We start from the raw sequence: 24,006 nt of genomic DNA, 5'->3' as shown, positions 1-24,006 counted from the left end.
CCCCCCCCCCTTTGGGTGCCTTCTCACTCCGCGACACACGGCTTGTATATATATACACACACACATACACACTGTATATATATATATATACTTATTTCTTTGCCCCTGACGGGATACACTGATGTGGTCAAACAAAACTATGATTACACTATTATTACACATAAGAGAGGCGATAAGATGTTAAATAAAAGCAGCAGTTAATGAGTGATAATAATGAATGATAAAAACTACAGAATTGTATTTTTTTCTTCTTGGATACATGAATAATGAGTGGATAATGTCATCACATAGAGCCTAGCAAATAGAATACACAAGGAATACAAAATGATAACATTTTAACTGAATGCTCCATGGCAATTTAATTTAACATTGCCAGTAGTACCAGTAGTCCAATGTGTCCCATACTATAAACTAAGATTAACAGGAAAACACCTAGTCATAGAAACATGTGTAGTGAGTTAACGATACGCTGCTTTCTCCCAAAACAAGGACATAAGGCCAAACATCAGTGCGCAATTAAAGCCCAATCTCTCTTTGATAACATCGCTAGTCATTATGACTTGGATAATTGTGGGTCCTGGCAGAATATTTCCCCTTGTGAAAATCTGGGTGTGTCTGAGGTCTTATCGCACCAGCCACTAAGGCTGGATTAAATCATGTTCCCTCTGTCTGGAAAGCCTTCCAGGAATCCCACTAGTAGCAGCCAGAGCCTGGGTGAAATAAATTACAGTGTGGTTGGATTGATTCTAAGTTTTTTTTTCTCACCCCAGGGGATGAGGCTTATATTAGAGCAACATCTAGGCCTAGTGCAGAATCGAAAGCAGCAAAGGTTATGGAGAAATTTATTTAGCAAAGACTGTTATTTGGATCAGCCAAAGTGCTACGAAAAAAAATGATGAGAAATGAAGTTCCAATTCATTTCATAGGTATAACTATATCTTACCGCCTGCATGAAAATAGATTTTGTGTAATTTTGACCTCATTGAGATTTTCAGACACTAAGTGATCAAAACATATGACAAATGCCGTCTACTCAATTACAGGCCAAAAACTGTGAAATAAACAGTTTCATTTTCTTCTTCAGGGGGCCAGCAGCAGTGCCAACCTGTCTGTTTTCACCTCAGCATTTATAATGTGGGGGTTTCAAGCTTGAAGAAATCCAGAAATGCCCGATTCTGGATGGAAGCAAAGCAGTGTGGTTGCTGTGGTTCAGGGGCCAGAATCAAAATGCCTGAAAACATGGTGAGCCGAGATGCTATTCAATACTCTGCAGTTTATTGTAGTTGCTCTGATCATTCACTTAGTAAAACACCACAAGACAGGTCAGCAGGAAGAGCCATTACAAAGTGCTGACTGAGGCTATGCCTAAACTGGTCAGTGTCACATATCAGACTGCTCTGACAATAAGCCAAAGAGGCAGGTTTCCAATAAGAGACGTGATTGAGGGAATGTCTGAACCAGTCTGTATCACTGGTTAAAAAAGCAATAAAAACTTTACCAGAAGTTCACGGAAAAAACAAGGGAAAAATGCAGACTTTAAGAAGGCCAACACAAAGTTGACTGCTGATGTCTGGGTATAAAAAAATTAAATATTGTGTGTTAGATTTGTATGTTTGCCCCTTTTGAAGTTCTTCTCCACCACTCGGCCCCACACAGGAACCCTCCATTCTGACATGTGACTGGATTAAGTGCTGCCATGCCCAACCATACTGCTTATTCATGATTTCAACACCATAACCCATATCTGGGAGATGAACCTGATTGATGCTTTCTCCATCTGCCTCAGCTCCGGAGCTGGAGGGTGAAGTACATTCTGGAATAGGCACCCCTCTTCCTACAACTGCCTTACACTATTTGTCCCTCCGACAGCTGCATCTGCACAGGCCTGCCTGATGAGAAGAAGTTGGCTGCGGACACCAAGCCTGCTGGCACTGCGGCCCAGAAAGTGTGTTTCAGATGGGGCTTTGGAGAGTTGGGATAGAGACAGAGAGACATATCTGTCCCACGATGAGTGCTGAGTTCTCTATGGTCCTTTGTTCCCTCTGGCCTAGCAGGAAGCCAAATACTCATGGGGCTCATTTGGCTCTGTGTTTGTAGAAAGATACACAACAAGTCCTGGCTTGGTCATATAGTTGTGTGTTAAGCTTGTTCACATTAAAATATACAGTACATTTAGACACACATATTACAAAACATATGCTACATTAATCTTGGTTCATTTACTACCACCATAAGTTGTGCAAAATTCAATATTTCCTAGTCTATTTGTGACTAATGGAGAGTTCACATGAGGACAGGGTGGCCTCCACAGCTGAGTGTGCACTTTGTTGACCCACAATAGAATTCCCCCCACCAACACCACAAATTCATGGCAAAGAATGTCCAGCCATGCTCCGGAAAACCCTATCCCACTCATATCAGAAGTGAAAATATACCAAGTAACAGAGTCTGGGCAAAGGTAAAGTTAGAAGCACCAGAAACACAAACAACAACACAAACACGCTTACAATCATCCACAAGCAGAAGCCAGTTAATCTGACCCTGCTCAAGTTCAATCCCAATCTACCGCACATAGGGACACAAATCAAAGCTCAAGACACACTGTCATATGCCTGGATTAGAAGCAAGATAGAGCCCTATTGTGGAGAGAGCAGCACACACAACCTGTGGGAAATACTCTGCACTTTACCCCTTTAACCTACTTCAGCACGACTCCCCATCTGCAGGCCGCCTGTTTTGGCAGCAACCAAAAACGGACACAAGAGGATGACATGTCCTCTTGGACTAGCAAAGCATATTGTCAGGAGGTACAGTAGGAAAACTTTCCCAGGCTAAATGTTTAGATATATATTATAGTCTAAAAAACACACATATCTGATCAAAGTAAAAAGCATGAAAAGTATTATGAGATGGAAAGCTACTGTGGGATTTGTGCTACTCTCTCGAGTTATGAGAATCTTGTCAAAAGAATTCCCACTCCCAACTTTTAACGGATTTGATCCTATTTTATTCAAGCTCTGTGACACTGGATATCTCAGATTCTTCAGTGACCATTTACTACCAAGAACATTGGTGATGATAGTAAAACAATATTTCTCCACAGGTGCTGAGGTCACCTAGGGGATTTTGTCCGTGGCTGCCGTCAGCACTGGTGTGTGTGTGTGTGTGTGGTTTGTCTGGAGTGGGAGTGAAAGCAACCACTGATCCATGATTAACATGGAGAACTCCCACTATGACCACAGTTTCCTCTGAGAAACGGCTGTGTGGCTATGTGCAAAGCCTTGGGTCAACAAGCCACATAACCGCCAGCCCTATTAGTCACCAGGCAAACGGCGGGTCTGATATAAGCATAACAGCTAATGCAGCAGAGAAAGCCGTATGCATCACCCTCTTAAGGGTTGTTCTGCTCCATGTCACTGGGTGTTTTTATTTTTCTCCAACATCTCAATATGTTACTGGGTGTGACCAAATTTGCAATCATCCCTGAAGCACATTGTACTTTGCAAAATTGCACAGAGCAATTACTTTAATGGGCCAAGACATTGATGCATTGAAATTAAATTTGAAACATTTCAAATAAAGAACCAGTGGTGATAAACACTGATCCAATTCAATACCTCAATTCAGGCATCTGCTCATACCGACTCAACTTCCCATTCGATATTAGGGCAGGGACAATATGCTTTTGTCCCGATTCAATTCTTTCACAATACATGAGTTCCAATTCAATTTGTATTTGATTTTAATTGATAGCAATGCTAGAAGTATTGGGATTCTGAGTATTGCGATTTTCTTTTCCTTCTTTATCAAAAACAAAAGTTACACTTCTAAAGACAATATATCATGACACATTTCTAAAAACTGTTTTCTAAGAAGAATGCACAACCTGACATTTATATCATTTGTAAAGAAGAACATAACATGTATTTTCTGCATTTTCTGCTTTCAGTCTGTCTGCTGGAAATGGATATGATGTAGTGGTACCGTATAAACAGAAAATATTTAGGTGGATCATTGGTTAAAAAACATATATAAACATATATATAGAAGAGAAGCAATTTTAAAAATGTTGCAACAGAAAAATCACCCCACCTTTATCCGATACTGAGCTCTCTTTTCCCAACATTTTGATATCACAGAATTGTAACAACACACTGAGAGACAGTTTAGATTGTCTGGTGTGTGCAGTTTTATTACACCAACAACTTGTGAGGAATACCTCCATTCTGCTTTAACAGAATTTAAATAGCAACTGCAAACTCTACCCCAAGACTAGACAATTCCTTCACCCCATAACACATTCATCATGGTGGTATAGAAGAATTCAGGATATGCACTAGTTATCCAATGTACTGAATGTTTAGGTTCTAGTACAAAAATAACTCTAAAGCTCTGTTATCCAAGTGGCTGCTGCCAGCTGTCCTTAGTGTGATTATGTAACAGACCTGAGAGAGATGACCTACTTACAGCACACACATCCTGCTCTGCCCAGCTCTGTTTCCTGCGAGGACTGATGTCAGAGAACGGCGGGGGTATGGAGCTGATATGGAGGACTCAGAGGAGGTGCTGAATACGTCCTCTGTGCGTTATCACAGTTCCAGCTTAGCCAGGAGTGTTCACCACTGGCCCTGACCTTCATACTGGGAGCTGACAGACTAGCTGTGATCTACAGGATCCCGTGCTGACAAGGAAAAGCCTTTCACTACTGCTGAGCACAGCGCTCACAGGAAACACTGGTTTACAGTGAAACACGTTCGGTCAGGGGAGGAAACAGATATTTGTTTGCCAGCTGCACATAGGATGCACCTATTTTAAATATGACAGTTTTAACCCCACAGAACAGGCAGCTGGGACATTTGGGACACAGTTGAAATGGTCAGGGGGAGGACTGGAGAAAGGAATACAAGAAAAGGTAAGGAGTTGTCTTCCCATGTCCCAGAATCCCACTGAACAGAAGGCTCCTCATATGTTTTGTCCATCCCAACAAGACTTTTATTCAAGACTGTCAGTCATAAATGTGCTGGATTCATTCAGTGTGACATTTCAGGAAACCGTTTATTATCTAAAATAATACTTCAGGAGGCAGCTGTGCCCGCACAGGACTGACCACATGGCAGTCATCGTTAGATTTTGAAAGAAAGAAATTCCATCCGAGTGTGGTGGACAGATTTGTGACCATGAAAATGGCTTTGGGTTCTGTGTGAACACACCTAAAAGGTTGTTTTGAGAAAGTTACAAAATTAACATTGCCACTAATAGATGCTAAGCTAAGCAGCTAGCCTGGGCAGAACACTTTCAGAGCATCTTAACGTTTGATTTTAGAAAAGTTGCTTCTACATTTTGGGTAAGGCACTTTAAATTCTTAAGGTACAACAATTGGGAAGTGACAAAATAATATGGCTACTACAAGAGCAGGGGAGACCATAATGATATGATGCATTAGAATGCATAATTTCTGTAATCACACATGTTTAAAAACACCTAAAGCACAGTCATGCCAAATGGAAGGGAGCTACTTTATTTAAATAACATAGCAAGTCTTGTGCTGGTAGCCATGGAGACAACAGGAAAATGTGTAAATTCTACTTCTTTGGTTATTGAGTGAATAGTTTAGTAAAATCACTTCCCCTCTAACAGACTAAACCGACCCCAAATTCTTTTTTTAGCTGCTCAATGCCTTATCTAAAAAGCCTGAGACTTAGCCACACAAGTTCGAGGTGCAGGTCTGCTAAAAATTGAGCTAAGCACCATCTTCATTGAGATGTTGACAAACCTCTAAAATCGACCGCAGACACTACACTTTCCCTGTCTGCCGCCTGCTGACATGTGCACACAGTGGGGTTTCATAGCTGTGAACCACAGCTGACTGGACAGTAGGCCAACTGCAGGACCGAACAGCAGACATTCAACCATTTTTAGACCATATCCTAGTCACTTTACATTGCTCACCTGAACAAATTACTTTTCCTGTAATTGATGTTTTCTCTTATTATCATCATTGTTTTTGTTCTCTCCCACCTTGTCAGTCCCATTCCTTCTCCACACTATTTCTTGTTCTTGGCGCCACTTGACAGGCTGGGTCAGTAACAGGGTGCTGCTGACATAACAAACCAAGTCTGCTCCAAGAAAGACATATATAGTACATCACACCTTCTCTAGTAGGGAAAAATGAAAGGACACTGGCTCGGTGCTGCATGTTCGGGGTGGCCTTTGCTCCCTCAGTATATTAGTGGGGACCAACATGATCTATCTGTCTGTCCTCCCTGCTCCTCTTCTTACTCCTTGATTGAGCTTTGGCACTAGTGTTGTCGCTCTATCTGAACTTCTATAACTATCTGTGACCTCACATTGCTCATGCTTTCCCTGCTTTGGAAACAGTGGAATCTCTGCCTGAAATATGAAACCAAGACTTGCATCCACCACTTTTCCAGTCAGACGGCTGTCCCAACCCTAAAAGATCATTCTGGGCCAAGAGAGTGCACATTCTCAGCAGTTCACAAAGGCTGAGCTTTAAACGTGAATTATACAAGCACTCAAATAGCCTCAAATAATTCTTTGAATAACGTTTAAAGGAAGACCTTTCACTATTTTGGCAGATGCTTTTATTCTTTCCTCCAGATTTCAGAAGAATCTGGTGGTTACAAGAACTATTAACTAGATTAGTCTGTGCTGCATGCTTGGAAATGTTGCACTCCACCAGAGGGAAATGGCTCATCTTGAAACTTAACAGTCCCTCTAAGTCAGTTTAGTCGGAAACATGAAAGATGGACACAGTCATAGTAGGGGCATTTGTGACTCAGGCACACTGTCTGCCTCTTACAATGATGAACCTGCAGCCTTGTCTCTTTCAATTTGTCCCAGATCAGTGACTCAGAACGCAAGAATGTCCTGTGAGTCAAGAATAAAGACAAAATATGCATAGCAACTGTGCAGTCCTCAAAGGTCTTGTATTGATTAGAAGATTCACTACAACTCCATATAAAAAAGTATTTCATGAACCATCTGCCAAAACATTTAGTAGAGTTCATTGAGCTACCACAAACGTGGATGGCTCAGGCAGCGTAAATCCATATAACTAGCAAAAGCACAGAATGACAAAAGACCCTCACATTTAGCATGAGGAGCACCATAAATGTCAGATTTAATTGATAATTCTTAAGTGGTTTGGTGGAGAGAAATTACCCTGATGACAAACTAGCTAAAAGGTGAATGATGACCTCAGTTCCCAAACAAATTATGGCACTTCAACTGTGAGGGGATTAGAAAAGCCCTGGATCCGAAATTGAGCATTATTTGACAAGATAAGTCTGAACCTGTAAGCAATACTGATCCGTTAAAATTCTTTCCGGAAACATTTACTCCTTTTCAACTTACTTGATGAAGACAATAGTTCTAGCCATGGTAAAGCAATCAAACCAAAAAGTTATTTCCAACCAGATTGGAACTCAAACAGTCAGACATTCAAGCCAAGAAACTATTAGGCCTGTCTGATTAGCAGTCTTTTGAGAGTTTGCTGAATGCACTGAAAGAGGCCTTCATCTGAGCAATTATTAGTTGGATACACAATCACAGTTATTCCAATAAATCAAACAACAAAGTGAAAGACTAAAGAAAATATAATCTCCCAGCTCTATTTTCATAGTAAATAGCAGGGGTTAATACTCCTGTCTGGTAAATCAAGTTTTATTTTCCTACATTTCACAGATTTACTTTAATACCTTTTCAAGCATGCCAGAAAATGCTTACTTGCTTTCCTTAGTATTTGTTTAACTTAGAGAGTATTAAAGATTTACCATATGAACCCCGTTCATCTGGTTTAATTTATTGCAACAATAAACACAAACAGCGTTGAACAGGAGCGAAATGAACTACTGTTTGTTCAAGAGCATTTCAATTATTTCTAACAGCGCAGTATATCAATTTGTTGTCTGTGAGCCTTCCAATGTGACAGTGATGTTAGCTAAAACAAATATCTCTCAGTCAGAAGCCACAAAATACTACATTTGTGAGTGAAAGTCGAGGCTTCATTTTATTTGCTGAAATGAAGGTACAGTAGTAGATCACTGTGCCTTGGCATTAGAACTAAATCTCTGTTTGGTAAATCTTTTGGTGGGGTGACATTGTAGATCAGAAGATATAAAACCTGCTCATGTTAGAAGTTGGACTGGGTAAACCCCGCCCACTCTGCCGGCGATTTGAATTCGCCCTGCAGTTTGGTGTGGAAACCTGCACATTTAATTCTCCTGCTTCAGTTCACAATTTTGCGGGAACCCATCACAAACTGTCGTGCTATTGGCTGAAGGACTTTCCAGTCATTTGAACTATGCTCGTTTGTTATGCTTCTTCTGCAGAGAGAATATGGAGCAGACTCCCCAGACCAACACTTCCCCTCAAATCTATTGAGCTTGGCTTGGTCTGGTGATAGCAAGACTAGTTAGTAGTTACTATGACACCCAATTTGGTGCCATCAACTAATAGTAAACCCTCTTTGCCGGAAAAATGGAAAGTCAGAGAGTCTAAATTACAGGAATTGTAGCTGTGTGGCTCTGTCTACTTTTGTTTAACTTTTGCTTTTAATTTTTACAGCATTTTTGTTTTGTATTTATTTTGTTTTATGTTATGTCTTTTTTCCCCCTTCTAATTACTATATGTCTTTTTAGTATGAGTTTGTCTGCTTCTTGTTTATGTTTCTTGTGTGTAACACTAAGGACTGTGCTGGAAATACGTATTTTACTATAAGATCTCATTGTTTGGTACTGTTTTATTGTCTTGTCACCCTCTTCAAAATGTCTTCATTAAATGAAATAATATACAATCACCTTGAAAGACTTTTTTTTTTAACCCATCCTTATTTGGCAAAGCTATGAGGCTCTTCCTGGCTATTATACGAAGAGGTAGGGAAGCATAATGGCATCACTTACACAGGCTGTCTGGTGGTCGCAGGTCGTGGGGTCTGGACCTTAGCAGTATCAATGGCCTGCCTTTCTGAGGGCCTTCTCCGTGGTTTGTCTTTCTGGAAAGGGTTGGCCCCTGGTTGAACACGCCTCAGGGCACCTCCATCACGGATGTACACCTGCTCTGGAGCCACCTCCTCACAGCGGGGCCCCTGGAAACCTGAGCGACACACGCAGATCTGTGGCCGGCTGCAGGAGCCACGGTTCTGGCAGGGGGGCTGGCAGTCAGCTAAAGAGAGAGCACAGATGGAGATCACGTTTTCAGCAGGTCATGTTAATACATGTGCCCCCCTTGTAAGAAGAAGCAGTAGCCGAAATGGCTTTCCCTGATCTCAACACCGGGGTTCACTTTAAATTGATTCAATCAAGGGGCCATTAGTTTCACTTCTCAACCCTCTCTGTCCTTTTCATTCAGCAGAGAGCCTGGAGGGGCTGTCATGTTCAATTTGTCATGACTTTTTAACTGCCCAGTTTAGTCTAAACGTATATGATCACTTATATTAAATCCTTATCCAATTTCTCGCTGAGGTAAAGCATATACTCTAAGTTCATGGCTCAGTTTAGTGCTGCCGGCATTTCTATACGGAGTGATTTCCTCAAAATATATTTTGTTACTGATCTAGAATCCAGCATGTGCTTCGACTGTCACACAGGAAGCTTAAAAGGGTAATAAAAGTAAGAGGTCATAAAAAAATGAGCGAATGGGAAAAACTGAAATCCAACTGTAAATGGCTGACACTTATCAAATAAATGGCCTGTATTTATTATTTGAAAAACAAACTAAATCTAAACAGGCTTTCTGAACTTAAAAGCTGAATGTGTGCATATTATTTATCAATCGTCTGCAAATACAGTGCTGAGGTCATTTCATGGTCATGGAAAAATAATCTGTGTCACTAGTCCATCTTCACATCCACGCGTCACACTAAACTGCGGGACACAATTTAAAGTAAACAACCTCTCGATCTTGTGACACAACTGTATGTCGTGGATGGCACTTGAGGATTTATGACATTGTCCTCAAACAGTAAATCAGGCCACTGGTCGGTGGTGGCTAAAGCAAACAGCGGTGCTCCGTCAACAGTGCTATGGAATGCTATTGACACAGATACTGTGGACACTGACAGATCGCAGGCAGGAACGCTGCCATAGCTCTTGGCAGTGAGGAGTGCTGGCAGTCAAAAAAGGCCCCACTGGGTGCGAACAGCGCTCTACCTGCTGCACGCTTCCTGTTATTGCCATTCTTCTCAGACTCTGGGGCCACTTTGTTTCTTTTGAGTGAGAGCACACTGGAACCTGAAAATTCTGTAGGCCTACCTGATGACATGAGCTCAAAACTGAAGTGACAGATGGAAACACGACAGCGGTGTGTAACAACTGTAGCTTCAGACTTTCATTTGCACAGACACAATCCCACAAAAAAACAATCAAGCTCTGTGTTTTAGTTTCCTCCGATCATGATGCATACCAATTGACAGACCACTGCATTACGCATCGTCAGCCTGCGGTACAGTGAGAAAAACAAATTGAAGATTAAATATCAGACAATCACTACTCTCTGCTCTCTCTGCTTTATGGTAAAGCAAATTTTATTTAGACCAACCAATTCACTCAAGCATTTCATTTTAACTACTCTGAGGAAAATGTAGCCCCTTTTTTTGATGAAGCATACACATTTAGAGAAATGTGGATGTGGATTTGTATAACTTGGTATGTGATCCGAATTTTCCATTATGGGATAAAATGGGAATTGCCTGAGCTCTGTTTGGCAAGGAGTTAAATCCATCGTCTAACTAAAGTACGGGCTGGCTGGGTGCCACTGCCTTGTCCGGAGTCTGTTTAACCTCAAGTTTGGGGATGAAGTGGTTGATCAAATGGGCCACAGATTCCAGTGACATTACACTGCAGGGGGAGAAGTCAGTAATGTGTGAAATTCTTCAAATAAACTATCTGAAGTGAAATGAGAAAACATGCGAGGCAGAAAAACAACCAAATAAATGGAGGTTCATAGCTGAATTACAATGTGATATGTGTTCAATCGTGTGACATGTGACCCGTTTCAGCTGTGAGGCACAGAAGTGACACCAGACAAACATATCGCCTGTGCTGACGATAACGTGGACAGGTCAGTGACTCTGGGCCCGACATTTGCCCCACATGAAGCCTGTTGCATGGCCGTGGCATACACTGCCACTGCCTGTCTATGTTGTCTCTAGACCCTGCCTCTGGGCTGTTGAACACATTGTCGCAGTAATTGCTGTCATGCAGATTTGTCTTGCACATCATTAAAACTAATTGGCTCACATTCCATCCATTTTACAAATATGTGCAGCAATTATTACTTTGCGAGAGTAATAATAAAATGGGAATCCATCGGAAATAAAAGAGGAGAAATGGCAAACATTCCTGGCATTGCTACTTCAGCCTTAATTATGACTAAGACAGAATGGCCAAGTTTTAGGAGATTGAGTCCAAATCCAGTCATCTGAAAAGAGGAGACTATTAGACTGTAGTTGGCAGCTTTGAACCTTCCAAACAAACATGCTGATCCAGACCAATCAGTAATAAGACACATTTTTAGAGTTAGCTAAAATATCATTAACTTCACATTTAAGTAGTCTGAGGTCTGTGTATCTTTTCTCTTTCCAGTCCTGTCAAACTTAAACTGCATAAGGATAGTTTAAGGAGCTCTAAAGAAATGCCTAATGCCTACGGTTAACTCAAGTATCCATCCAGCTACAAAAAGCATTCACTTAGGTGATAAATGTTACATTTTGTAATAATATAAAGTTATTTTTATTGTCAAAGTTCTTGGCTGGACTTGAAGCGATCGCACAGTAATTCGGTACGTATATTAAAGTAACCCTGGGGTCTTTATTGAGGTAAGTATTGCCCATCATATTTCTTAGTGGGTTACAGTTACTTGTTATAAGTTTAGGTTTGCATGTGAGTGTATATCTCTGGGAAATTGCCATTCTTGTCCCCCCCCTTTACTGGACTCTCATTTCCAATTTAGAGCTTGTATCGAGTCCATTACAATCCAAGAGAGATTTACCTTCCCCACTCTCTGACTCACAGTAACACAACCTAACAAATCTTTACAGTCCTTTCATTCAGCAAGGGGCAATTTGAAACAAATATCTGACATAATTCAAACATATAGAGAAACCTCATCACTTAACACAGGTCAACAGTGCTACCAGAAGTAACTTGACGTTTTTGGAAAATAATACCGATAATGAAAGCATAATGGCAATAATCTTGGTTAGGACTCTCCACAGGCTGAGCGCATTATACGCCATTATGAGATTTAGAGGCTGGGAGCTGCTTCGGAGATTAGAATTCAGTAGAATATTTTAAGGGTTAGACTAAAGGCCCTGTCAATGCTGTAACTGAGAGACAGGAAGTTGGGAAAGAACAATGAAATATAAAATGGCATTAGAAATAATGGTTGCAGCAAGTTACCTAAAATTAGTTGTCACAGTGTGGCCATTTCTGAATCTATTCTAGTACAAAAGGTCATAATATTAGGGTTAACACTGTTTGTAGAATGTGTGTATATGTGGATGATTTGTGATAAGCCAAAAGACTCAACATAGTTTAAATAGGTTCTACAATGTCCTGCAACTGTGCACAACACTGTACACAGACAACTGTAAAACCTTTGTTACTGAATACATAGTCTGGTAACCATTGCGATGACACCAGGAGCCTCTATGTAGGAGTCACCACAAAACCTGACAGATCCCATGAAATAAGTCCAATGTTTAAGATTGTGGGAGGCATCAGGAGCGAAAGATGAATCCGGACTCGCTATCCACTAAAGAAGTAAGAATTGGTCTATTGAGCAGTTAATACAATTGCCGCCCAATGCTAATCATTTCCAGTGAGCGTTAATCTCTTTACAACATGTGATTTCCACATGGTTGCCAGGTTAAGTGCTATCATTTCAGGATAGCCAGACAATAACTTTGCTGTCTACAACTAAACTGCTGTTACTGTAACTCAAAAGACTGAATCAAACTTCTCTATTGTTCTAATCAGAACCAGAAGGGAGGGAGCCCAACACTGTTTGACTGATCCTTTATTTTTTCTTTGTTGTAAATCTTGCAAGGGTAATATTTCACCAGATTAAGGTGCCTCTGTCATAGATGCCCTTTTTCAATTAGTGTTTTTTGGTCCAATACAGTAGTTGGAGCTTTTATTCTCATAACCCACCTCAGCTTTGTGGGGGGCATTTTGTTAATCTACAGGTGACTCACGACACTGTGTACATTACTTTTAGCCACGCTATATCGTGCCTCCACTGCACCCCTCAAACTCCACATTCAGCTTCTAATGAGCCACATGCTGGCGCGCTCTTTGGAGGATATCTGGATCTGGGGCGTGCGCCCGCAACTTGTAAAGCTGACTCTGGAAGACGTGGTGTTCACCAAAAAGCCACAAACCCCGTCACATCACATCTCAACAACTTCCATATGGTCTTTAAGCAGGAGGGGGCCAAAATATAAGGTTGGATATGGGCGGCCCTAACAACACTGGCCTCAGCGAGCGTGTGTGACTGAAGGAGAGGGATGCTGGTTGTTAATGTCGCTTATGTCAATCAGGCCCAGTCTTGCTTTTTAGGGTTTACTGCTGAGAGATCTGAGTGAGTATGTGTACTTTTTTTTTTTGCATTATGACAGCATGAAAAAGAGAAGCAAACAAACTTTATTGAAGAATATGTTTCAGCTTTACATGGCAAAGTGTCTCTCTTCATTATTTCCGTATTATAACATCTCATGAACAAACACATACAAATGAACGAAAAAATAATATTTATATCTACAGGAAGACACCTTGGTCCAGATGCTGAGTAGTACATAATTTTCCTCACACTTTCATCTATGGTAGCAATTAGAAAAACATGTGGCGCAGGAGGCCAAACAGGACCCAATTGCAACCTAGAAACAGACACACCAGCTGGGGTGGAGAAAGGAGTACTCTTGATATGGGGAGACAAACTGAGAGCGAGTAGTCCAGCGTCTATGTTAATGATGGGTCTTGGGCCAATGGGATGTGTATTGATTACAGGATCTGTCTAAAGGGCCATAACTCTCTGCGGGGCTGCAAAGGGAGTGTTATACCCTTGAACTGTGCAACCCCACAAATCCACACAGGACATGTAAAGCTGAGGAGGGCTCTGTGGCTGTCTGTGCAGCCGTAATTTCAACACCAGCTCAATGAAGTCACCAGAAACACCAGCATTTTAAAAACCTCCTCCTGTTCTTGTAAAACTGAGGACACTGTTGCAGGAGGCTTGGTTCTCAGGTCTCTTTTTTCAAAATAACTTTTCTTTCTTTTTTTCTTTTTTTGTAATTTGAATGGCTTAATGCTGCAGAATAGCAATCTATAGCATAATACAAAAATAGCAACCTATGATTTTATTTTATCATCAAATTCCATCCATTCATCTTCATCCGCTTATCCGGTAACGGGTCGCAGGGGCAGCAGCTCCAGCAGGGTACTCCAAATTTCCCTTTCACGAGCCACATCAACCATCTCCGACTGGGGGATCCCGAGGCGTTCCCAGGCCAGGTTGGAGATATAATCCCTCCACCCAGTCCTGGGTCTTCCCCGAGGCCTCCTCCCAGCTGGACGTGCCTGGAACACCTCCCTAGGGAAGCGCCCAGGAGGCATCCTTACCAGATGCCCGAACCACCTCAACTGGCTCCTTTTGACCTCGAAAGAGCAGCGGCTCTACTTTGAGCTCCTCTCGGATGACTGAGCTTCTCACCCTATCTCTAAGGCAGACGCCAGCCACCTTTCTTACGAAACCCATTTCGGCCGCTTGTGCCCTGGATCTCGTTCTTTCGGTTATGAGCCAGCCTTCATGACCATAGGTGAGGGTAGGGACGAACACTGACCGGTAGATCAAGAGCTTTGCCTTCTGGCTCAGCTCTCTTTCACACAAAGGTGCGATAAACTGAATGTAATACTGCACCCGCTGCTCCAATTCTCCGACCAATCTCCTGCTCCATGGTCCCCTCACTCGCGAACAAGACCCCAAGATATTTAAACTCCTTCACTTGGGGTGAGAACTCATTCCCCACCTGTAGAACCGTCAAATTCGTCAGCATCAATTAAACTAAGACGTAAACTCTCAACTCTGCTGCCTATGGGATGTTGTAGATTAAATCTTGCACGTTCTCCACAGGATATTGAACCATTGTATCTACAGTAACTGCTGGAAGAACTAATACATTTAGCAGCGCTATGGGTGTACTGGGGCACACTGTATCATGTGCTTGACAATGGCTTATGAGCTCTAGCTGCACGTCACGTACTATCATACGACATGTGCATGCCACAAAACCTAAACAGTACAGTTCATTTTTTCATTTCTTATGCACAACCAATCTCTGTTCTACCATTAAAAACACACGTGGGCACCCAGATAGCTCAGTTGGTAAAGCGGGTAAAGGGTTTGATTGTAACCCTTTGCTGCATGTCATTCCCCCTCTCTCTCTCCCCTTACATTTCTTCAGCTGTCCTGTCAATAAAGGGCTAAAATGGCAAAAAAAATAATCTTTATAGAAAAAAAAACACACACGTGACTATTGTCGATTAGAGCAACGCATGTGCCTTTGAGTAAACTTCTTGACGTTCAGAATGAGTTTTCTTCAGAATGCAGATGACAAATCTTACTCGATCGGGTCCTATACATGTGGATATTCTGCTGTGCATCAGGGAGGTTAACAAAAAGCAAACTGAGACGTATTGTATCTATTAGGTGAAGATGGTGAACCTACATTTTTGGGTATTGTTTTGGAGGTCAGAAAACGTTCACACGTGTTATGTCCTTGATACTTTACCAGCTGCTTTCCACATGTTGTAGCAACCGGTGAGTATAAGATCTCAAGAGCAACTGTGATAAATGATTAAACTAAAAAAAGAGTGAATTTTACTTTTTGCTATGAACATACTGATATTTCATTAGTTAATTAACATAAAATCCACATTGTGATGGCGTTGATATGCGTTAAATGTCATGGTGAACTGTTGAGTCGAGCCCTTAACATGACTTAAGTGCCCTCTCAACACTGGGGACATGTTGGAATCATGGAAATTCTATATTTCTTTGCTTGAAAAGAGAGTGAAAGTTAGTTTGTGATGGGAGAGGTAAGCAAGAGAGAGAGACTTTCTGCATGCAGAGTTATTTTAGGGTTGGGATGGGGCCCTGAGCGGCACAGCAGGCCAAAGAAAGCTGGAAGGCAATCAAAAAGAAACTCCTTTCTACCGCGTTTCACTCTGTCAATCACCAACTGCTTAAGAGACTGAAAACAACTTTATTCCTCCACGTGAATGATGCACCTTTCATGTCCACTCTCTAAGACAGCAAGGGGTTTAAATCAAAGGCCATCTGTGTGCTTATTTTAGAGGATTATGCTTTCACTGTTGGCTATACTTGCAGCAAGTTGCCATATGTAACGCATGCTTTCGCCAAAAATATTGTGATGTATAGTGTGGTCAAATGAATTCCACTGCAGAATTTAAAAAACTGCACTTTAGGGAGCTCAGGTTAAATGTAAAGCCAGTTGTTGTCTGTGCTGCAAGGAGTCTGAAGTCCCCGGTCTAAAGTATTATATTGACTCTGTGTGTGGTACACCACGCCATTAATCCAATTATTAAAACAGCAATGTCAACTGGCATAGCCAGAGCAACACAACTTAACTCTGATGTATAGTGACAATATAGAACACCTAGCATTCCTTTTTAGCCATGCTAGCTGCAAGTGGTTTTTAGTGACATAACTATTGAATGGATTTCCATGAAATTTGATACAGACCGTCATGTAACCCTCAGGATGAATATCAATTTGTCCAATACTTTGTTTATGACCAAAATGAGCTAATTATCAAATGTTAGTATGCTAACACGCTAAGCTAAGATGGTAAACTTGGTCAACATTACATCTGCTTAACATCAGCATGTGAACATTGTCATTGTGAGGTGGTTTGCCTCCTGGTAGCCTATCCAAGAACCTATTTACAGCTAGGTATGAGTGAAAACCACATTCAAAGGTGCAAAGATAAGGGTGAAACCTCTTAAAGCAGATACAAAGGAGAACAGATACAAATCAAATCTATTCTCCGATAACACTGACTTTAACATTTCTTACTTTAATTGTTTTTTTTTCTCCAAGAGAGGTTGTGAACCAAAACTTCAAAACAGTAATTCTACACTGATGTACCAGACACCTAATGGTTATTGTATATACGCTTAAACTTTCCAGCAAGCTTTCATCCTAATTCCACAGCTTAGTAGCTTACTATTTTGTAAACATATTTCTGTAGTGATTTCCCAAAACAAACTGAGGGTTTTACAGTTTACTGGAACATCTTTCTGTTTTCTTTTTTTTTGGTAATTACTGTCAGGTGTACAAGATTCCCACGGTTTACTATCATTGGCATATTTTATGAATGATGTTGATGTGTTGATCAAGCCTTTTAAATTGGTATTAGATTCCATGAAAACCAGTAGGAGATTTTCTACAGAACAGACAGAGACGTTTTTGACATTTAACTGACCTGATCTGAAGTGTCAGCACAAACATTTCATCAGTTTTTGTGTCAAGACAGTGTTAACAGTTGCAGTAATGCAGCTGACACACACTCTCTTGATATAACTCAAGACAAGACTACTGGTGCGCTTTGGCTAGGCGAGGCTACAATTTGGCCTCCCTTTGCTCCTCATCTCAGCAACAATACTGTATGTTGAACAGATGTGAATCTCAGTCGGGTAGGGAATAACTGCTGACCCAAAAACAAGATGCTCCATTCATCTCGACAGGAGCTTCGGTCCGGCTTGCAAGCAAACAGAGGGAAGTACAGCCTAGCTTTGGTTCTCAGCCACTGTTCATAAAATCAATATTGGTTGGCTAAAACCTCAGTGAAAAAGCCTATGAATCTACTTTCTGTGGTTAACTTAACTAGAAAATAAATGAACATCAGCAGCAGAAATGCAATGTTCCGTTCATCTTAGGCGATCAAAGCGTTTTATCGCACAACACTGGCTATTTTCAGCACATTGAATTTACTTTAACACACAAACAAGTCTGCTAACCATCCATCCTGAAGCCAAAAACAGACACAGTCAGCTCCAAACCTGCCAAGACTCAACAGAGGCTTTAGAGAGCCAGACAACAATCTCTAACCAGACCCACGGAGACCCAGATGTAGACCGTTTTATAAAAATATTTGTAAAGACATGTAGGCGCACTCTCTGGACAACTAGTGATCCAATTCCTGTCATATATTTGCTCTGAGCTCAGCCCAATTGAACAAGGAGGTATTGTTAGGAAGCCATGACTGTAGACACCCAATCCAGCCTTGCAGGTGAAGCCTGCAGCTGACACTTTTAATATCAGAAATTACTTCAATCCCTTCAGCGAGAATTTCCTAGACGCAGCTCAGCTGCGATGTGCTTTTTACTTATGCTTCCAGTTGACAGGTTTGCTCCTTTTCTTTCCCCCACTGTGAACATGTTTTCTCATGCTGCCATCTCCTAATAAAACAGCCTGGCTCTCAGGGGAGGACCGAATAAAGATAGCCTGAGCCTGTTTTCCTCCACGGAGGTCTTCTACGTGGGGGCTTACAGAACCAGCTCCAGTCTGGGGCCTTTGTGTTGGCACTTTGCCGGCCGTGAGGCTTCACTCAGCTGATGATAGCATAGCCTCCAGTCAGACCTGGGTGAGGGCCAAGCTGTAAGAGGGTCCAGATGGTTGGAGAGACCCTTGGCCTGTTTAGATGCACTTCCTTGTTTAACATAAGTGTGTTAGACTGGACCTGTTACTTTTTAGCAGATTAAAAGTATTTACCCTTTTAATTTGGGTAAGCTCCACTGCAGCTCCACTTTAGATGTAATTTACACCTTGGTAAGTGTGCCTTTAGCTGGGACTTGAGAAAAAATGGAAGGAGGCTTTGCACTAGCAGGAGGGAAGGAGATCTAATTATCAGGCTGCTGGGGCCAATAAGCTTGTCGTGAATTGACTGGCTGAAATGTGTATTACCTGTGTGGGCATTTCTGAATATGTGTATGTGTGTGACTTCACTCATGAAAGTTTAAAGATAACTCTCACTAAAAAAAAATGTCAACCTGTTATTTTAGTCTGCGTCAAACAATGGTGGTCATAATCATGAAATTGAAACATGACATAAAGAGAGTAAATCTGGTGTAAGCTGTAGCCATTTCTGTATGGATTTTTCTTTATTAAGAATAGGTCAATAAAAACTGACATACCAGTACAGTTTCTCTTCAAAGTCTGCATACAAGTTAAAGACACTTTTGCATTTAAAGAAATTACCGATGATTATTCATTCACAGCCAGTGTCTTCTATTCCACTTTAAATTACTTGGCAGTTAGGATATCCAGTACTGCTGTGGTCAAATACAAGAAGAGGCAGTTTCACCCATAATTAAGGGCTTGTGTCAAATAGAGAGCCAAGTGCTAAGTAATGTAATTTCCACGCAAGGATCTTCCATGAAAAGAAAAGGCATGGGGCCATTAACACCCTAGAAAAACTTTCATTGGGCAATTCCACTTGACAGGATAGTCATTAGTAGCCATTTAATTTGTTATTTTTCAGTCTCTGTGAATAAGATTGTAAAGCCTCTCTGTCTGAGAAGTTTAGAAGTTCAAAAAGCTATAATAATGCTTGTCAGTGTGCTTGTATGCCACTTAGTTTGCAAATGCTTGTCTTTGGAAGCTGAATAAAAGAGTATTGAGGCTAATTAAATACATTTAAAATGTGCATAGGAAATAGGACAGTTATTTTTTTACTTACGTTTTATGCAGCGATTGGTTCCTGGTGCCAAAGCCCACCCTGAGCAGCACTGCTGACTTCCACAGACATTGGGCCTGGAAGGAAGACATACAAAAAAAAACAGGGTTAACGAAGACGATGACAGTACTGTTTCAGGCATTCATTAGTATCGAGGGCCATAATCCATAGAGCAATAACAGTGATTGTGGAAGGCCTTGAACCTTTGCATGAAAAAACTGATCTGATTGTGAAGGCTGTTAGAGTTTCGGATCATTCTGATGTGGCTGGCCTATTGATATGAACACTTTAGAGATTACACTATAATTGGATTTTATTTGATAAAAATTTCACAGCAAGTCACGAAACTCTATCTGAACGTGGACCCACAAGTCCCTCTTTCTGTTCTACGCGAGAGTCCAGAGTGAAAATTAATACAGAGTTATCTGAGCCTTGAAGGGATTATGAGAGACACATGGGATATGAAAAGCAACCTGCATCTTCTATAAATCCCTGAGCAAATGAGAGATGACAATTTTTAAACTGTTATAACTGGATTATTTTAACTCTTTATCTGCACCTGCAGGGCAGGCCAATGTTTTGCAGTGAGATAGATGAAAAGGCACCAGACTGCAAAAGCAACTTCAGGGCAGCAGTCAACGCACTGGCATCGTCTTTTCACAAGATATTAAAGTAAGTGGATGTCTGACTCATGGTGATTTGAGAAGATAACAAGAATTGACTCATTGACCTCAGTCAGATTGCACTCATTAGATACTGTGAGTCTTACTGAGGCGTCACAGGGATAGCATGCAGTTGTTTGGGCCCTCTGGCAGGCTTAGCTTTGTCATGAATCAAACACATCAGGCCAGGACCGTGCCAAAGACATCCGTCATCACATTCAAATTTCATCAAGGGATATATGTATGTAATGGAGACCTTTATACAAGATAATTGGGATCATGCCCCGGGTTAAAATATTGATAACACCATGTTCACACCTATTTATATTTTTATTTAAAACGCGAACATAAGGTGGTGGAGTATAATTTCACCACTGAGCTATCTTTATCATTCAAACATATGACAGATGCACTGGACAAAGAAGGGGAGTCATACTGAGTCAACATGTATGTAAAGGAGAATTAAGTAAACCCAACGCTGCTGGGGCCTCTGGGTACAGTACATGAGCATGCTGAGTGGGAATTCCAAGAGGAAATGTGTCAGGGAAAGACTTTCTCTAACAAGCGGCAGATGATTCATCTGAAGCTAATGAATCAAAGTAATAAAACTGCTGTGCAGACTAATATAAGGTAATGTTCCCGCAGAGTTATGTAACGCCACCTTTAAATTTCAAAGAACCCCATTCATTGGGACTAACACTGGACTATGTTTTTGGCAATGTCAATCAAGGCAAAAAAGCATGTTGGATCTAATACTACAGGCAGCTATTTTCTTTATGCGCTGCTTTAAATAGACAGTACCTCAACTCAATCATGCATGAGTGCAACTGTCTGGCTGACGGATACGATGAGAAATGTTGTTTTCAAGGTGTGATGGATCAGGGTATATTGATGGTGCACAATGTAACACATTTATTGTGTGGGCAATAAAATGCAGATACAAGTATTGGACAACATCCATGTCCATTGTTTCTCTTGGGTGTTATCATGGTTTAAGCTTAACGCCGGTGTGTGCACATTATATGTATGACTACAGATGGCGAACCAATTGGCTGAATCCTCCTATATCTTGTAAAGTGTTTCCCATAAATTGACAATATATAAATAATCCATTTCCTAAAGTCAAGAGCCCTTTTTTATGACACACAAAAGAGACATCCCATTCATATTTTAATGTCTGTGACACAAGGTGAGCCATTCAAATCCCCCTCTGATTATTATGTTAACACTCCCCTCCAGCCTCCTGTGTGTATCATGCTTTGTCCCTATGGCACAACCAGGACTGGATGCAAGAGGGTTCATTTAACAAAAAGAAAAGGGCTTTAATATGGAAACAACCCATCGTCCTGTTTGGAGTTTAACAGAGACAAAAAATAGGGATTTGCAGTACTGAGAGAAGGCCATCAGAGAAACAGGTGTTTCTGATCACTAAGCAAATTTGAAAATGTTCACCAGCCAAGGCACCGGTTAAACCACTAAAATACATGGCCACAGGCGAGAGCATGAATACTGGGGCGCACACATTTAAGTCATCTGCAGCCACTCTCCTACTAGGATTTAAATATACTGTAATGTGTAGTAATGGGAGGAAATGGTGACACTGCAGTGTTGCATTAGTCTCAAAACTTTTCAAAGACTGTTCACCCATTCATATACGTTTACTGTTAATTACATACCTCCACAATCAGCCAAGTAATCAATACAGTGTTTAACCTCAGGTATTCATGTCCTGCCCTGACCCTGATGACAAAATTCATATAATTAATACAATTCTTTCACCTACCAAATGACAGTTAAATGCACTATATTCACACAGCTTTGTATTGATATTGAGCAACACTTTGTAGCCATTTTTTGCTGGTATTTATATTACAGAATTACTTGGTTTGCTTTCCAGGAAGGGATATTTTGCTAAGTGTACCACTTTACAGTAAACCACATGGACTGGAATAGGTCACACAAACTCCTTGGAAAGTAGGCTACTGATCATACAGTACAGTTAACTTGAATGGCTTAAACAGCTTGATAAAGCAAAGTAAAACATTTTTTTAGTAGACTGTAGTGCACTTGGCTGTCATTCCTACCCAAGAAGTTTCCTTGTGCTGGCAGAGCTGGGCTTGCTGCTCTGCCTGCGGTTCACTCTGATTCTGTGCTGCTGGCTGCCCGGGTGTCTTGCGGTGCGCAGCGCACCATCCAGCGGCGCAGAGACAAGGTCTTCCCGGGAGGCGCCTGCAGCATGATCTGGTGCTGCTTTGGATATGTGACTGTCATCCGCTTGGGAAGTTGTGCCCCTGGGCACGCGGACCAGAGTCCTAGACTGGCTGGTCCCGGGAGAAGTTTCATCGGAGTGTTTTGAGGAAGCACCGTCCTCTGGTCCCCTTGGAGAGTGACCCTGACTCCTCACCCGGGACTGCTGCTGGTTCCAGACCGTCCGGCCTGTCCCTGCACCCTCTTTCCTCCCACCTGTTGTGTCCTTGTGACAGTCACCAATTTGCCCCAGTGCAACAGTCAAAACCATCAAAACAGCAAATCCCGCACGGTCCATTTTGGGGATGTGATGTTTCGAAAGTACCGCGTAAAAGGGCAGATCACGTTACAGTTATGGAGAGTCACTAAAATATAAGCAAATATCCGATTAAGCTACACGAGTTCAGCAAGACGACATCCTCTCCCAAGAATGAAAAAAGCCTGGATACCTCTTCATAATGCCCAGGTATGACTGCGCAGAATGTCTACTGGTTGTCAAATCAGCACCTAACTACAGTCCAAAGTTAGAAACTCTGAGCCTTTCACCTTCCAGATCTAAAAAAGTTGTTTTAAGCCAACATTATTCCATCCGTTTTGCTGCTGAAGCTGTACTCCTACTCCAACTGAAAGCGTTTGAATCGTGCTCCCATGAATATCGCCACCTCCTTGGATCTGAAGTCACCGGGAATTTTTGTAGGGATTGCATGTGCTTTGCAAGAAACTCCCCCTTGTCGGCTGTATTGTTACTTCACTCACGGCACCGCTCGGTCCATATGCCCAAACGCACATTCTCTGCCAAGTTACATCATGATACTGTGCGTCTTTTTCTGGGATTCCTTTGAACAAGATTATTGGAATTATCATGAATACAGCTGCGTTATTCGGTACCTTCCATTTAAATTTAAACTGGCAGGCTAAGAAAACATCTGGTTTCCGAAGTTTTATAGTATTGTAGTACAACAAAACTTCCGAAACCAGATGTTTTTCTTTAAGATTTTTTTCTTTAAGACACTGATTGCTGGATTATTTGAGTTAATGCCATCCTTTTCACAATGTTTTGAATTCAATAAGTGTAGACTGATTATTTTCTTTTCTTACAGTGCCACAACTGAGTGTGAAGCTGCTGTAATCATACAGCATGTAAAGTGCATCCTGGCAATTTGCAGGTTTACAGAAATGCTTTGATCCAGTAGAAAAAAGGTATAGAAGGCTCACAGTTCAAACTAAATCTAAAATCTTGGAAAACAGGTTATGTAACAGATCCCATTCATCTCCCCCTCTCATCCATGCTGCATCATCAATTTCCTTCTGACGGTCTGG

The 24,006-nt window shown here is 41.4% G+C and overlaps 1 protein-coding gene across 3 annotated transcripts in view; it reads right to left on the bottom strand.

Annotated features, from left to right (window-relative positions):
• LOC116669592 (latent-transforming growth factor beta-binding protein 2) overlaps positions 1–23,583 on the bottom strand; it is an 86,212-nt gene extending 62,629 nt beyond the window's left edge. For 2 of the 3 annotated variants that reach the window (XM_032499488.1, XM_032499491.1), the window contains exons 1-3: positions 22,524–23,583; positions 19,781–19,854; positions 8,922–9,183 (exon numbers count right to left, since the gene is read on the bottom strand). In XM_032499488.1, coding sequence (XP_032355379.1) covers positions 8,922–9,183; positions 19,781–19,854; positions 22,524–22,984 — 797 coding nt within the window. In that variant the 5' untranslated portion in view covers positions 22,985–23,583. The remainder of the gene's footprint in view (positions 1–8,921; positions 9,184–19,780; positions 19,855–22,523) is intronic. The other variant, XM_032499489.1, reaches the window with a different exon arrangement.
• Positions 23,584–24,006: the final 423 nt, after the last annotated feature.

The sequence above is a fragment of the Etheostoma spectabile genome, chromosome 20 (genome assembly GCF_008692095.1).
Source record: "Etheostoma spectabile isolate EspeVRDwgs_2016 chromosome 20, UIUC_Espe_1.0, whole genome shotgun sequence".
NCBI lineage: Eukaryota > Metazoa > Chordata > Actinopteri > Perciformes > Percidae > Etheostoma > Etheostoma spectabile.
The sequence above is the reverse complement of the archived record's forward strand: the minus strand, read 5'-3'. Positions and strand labels throughout refer to the sequence as shown.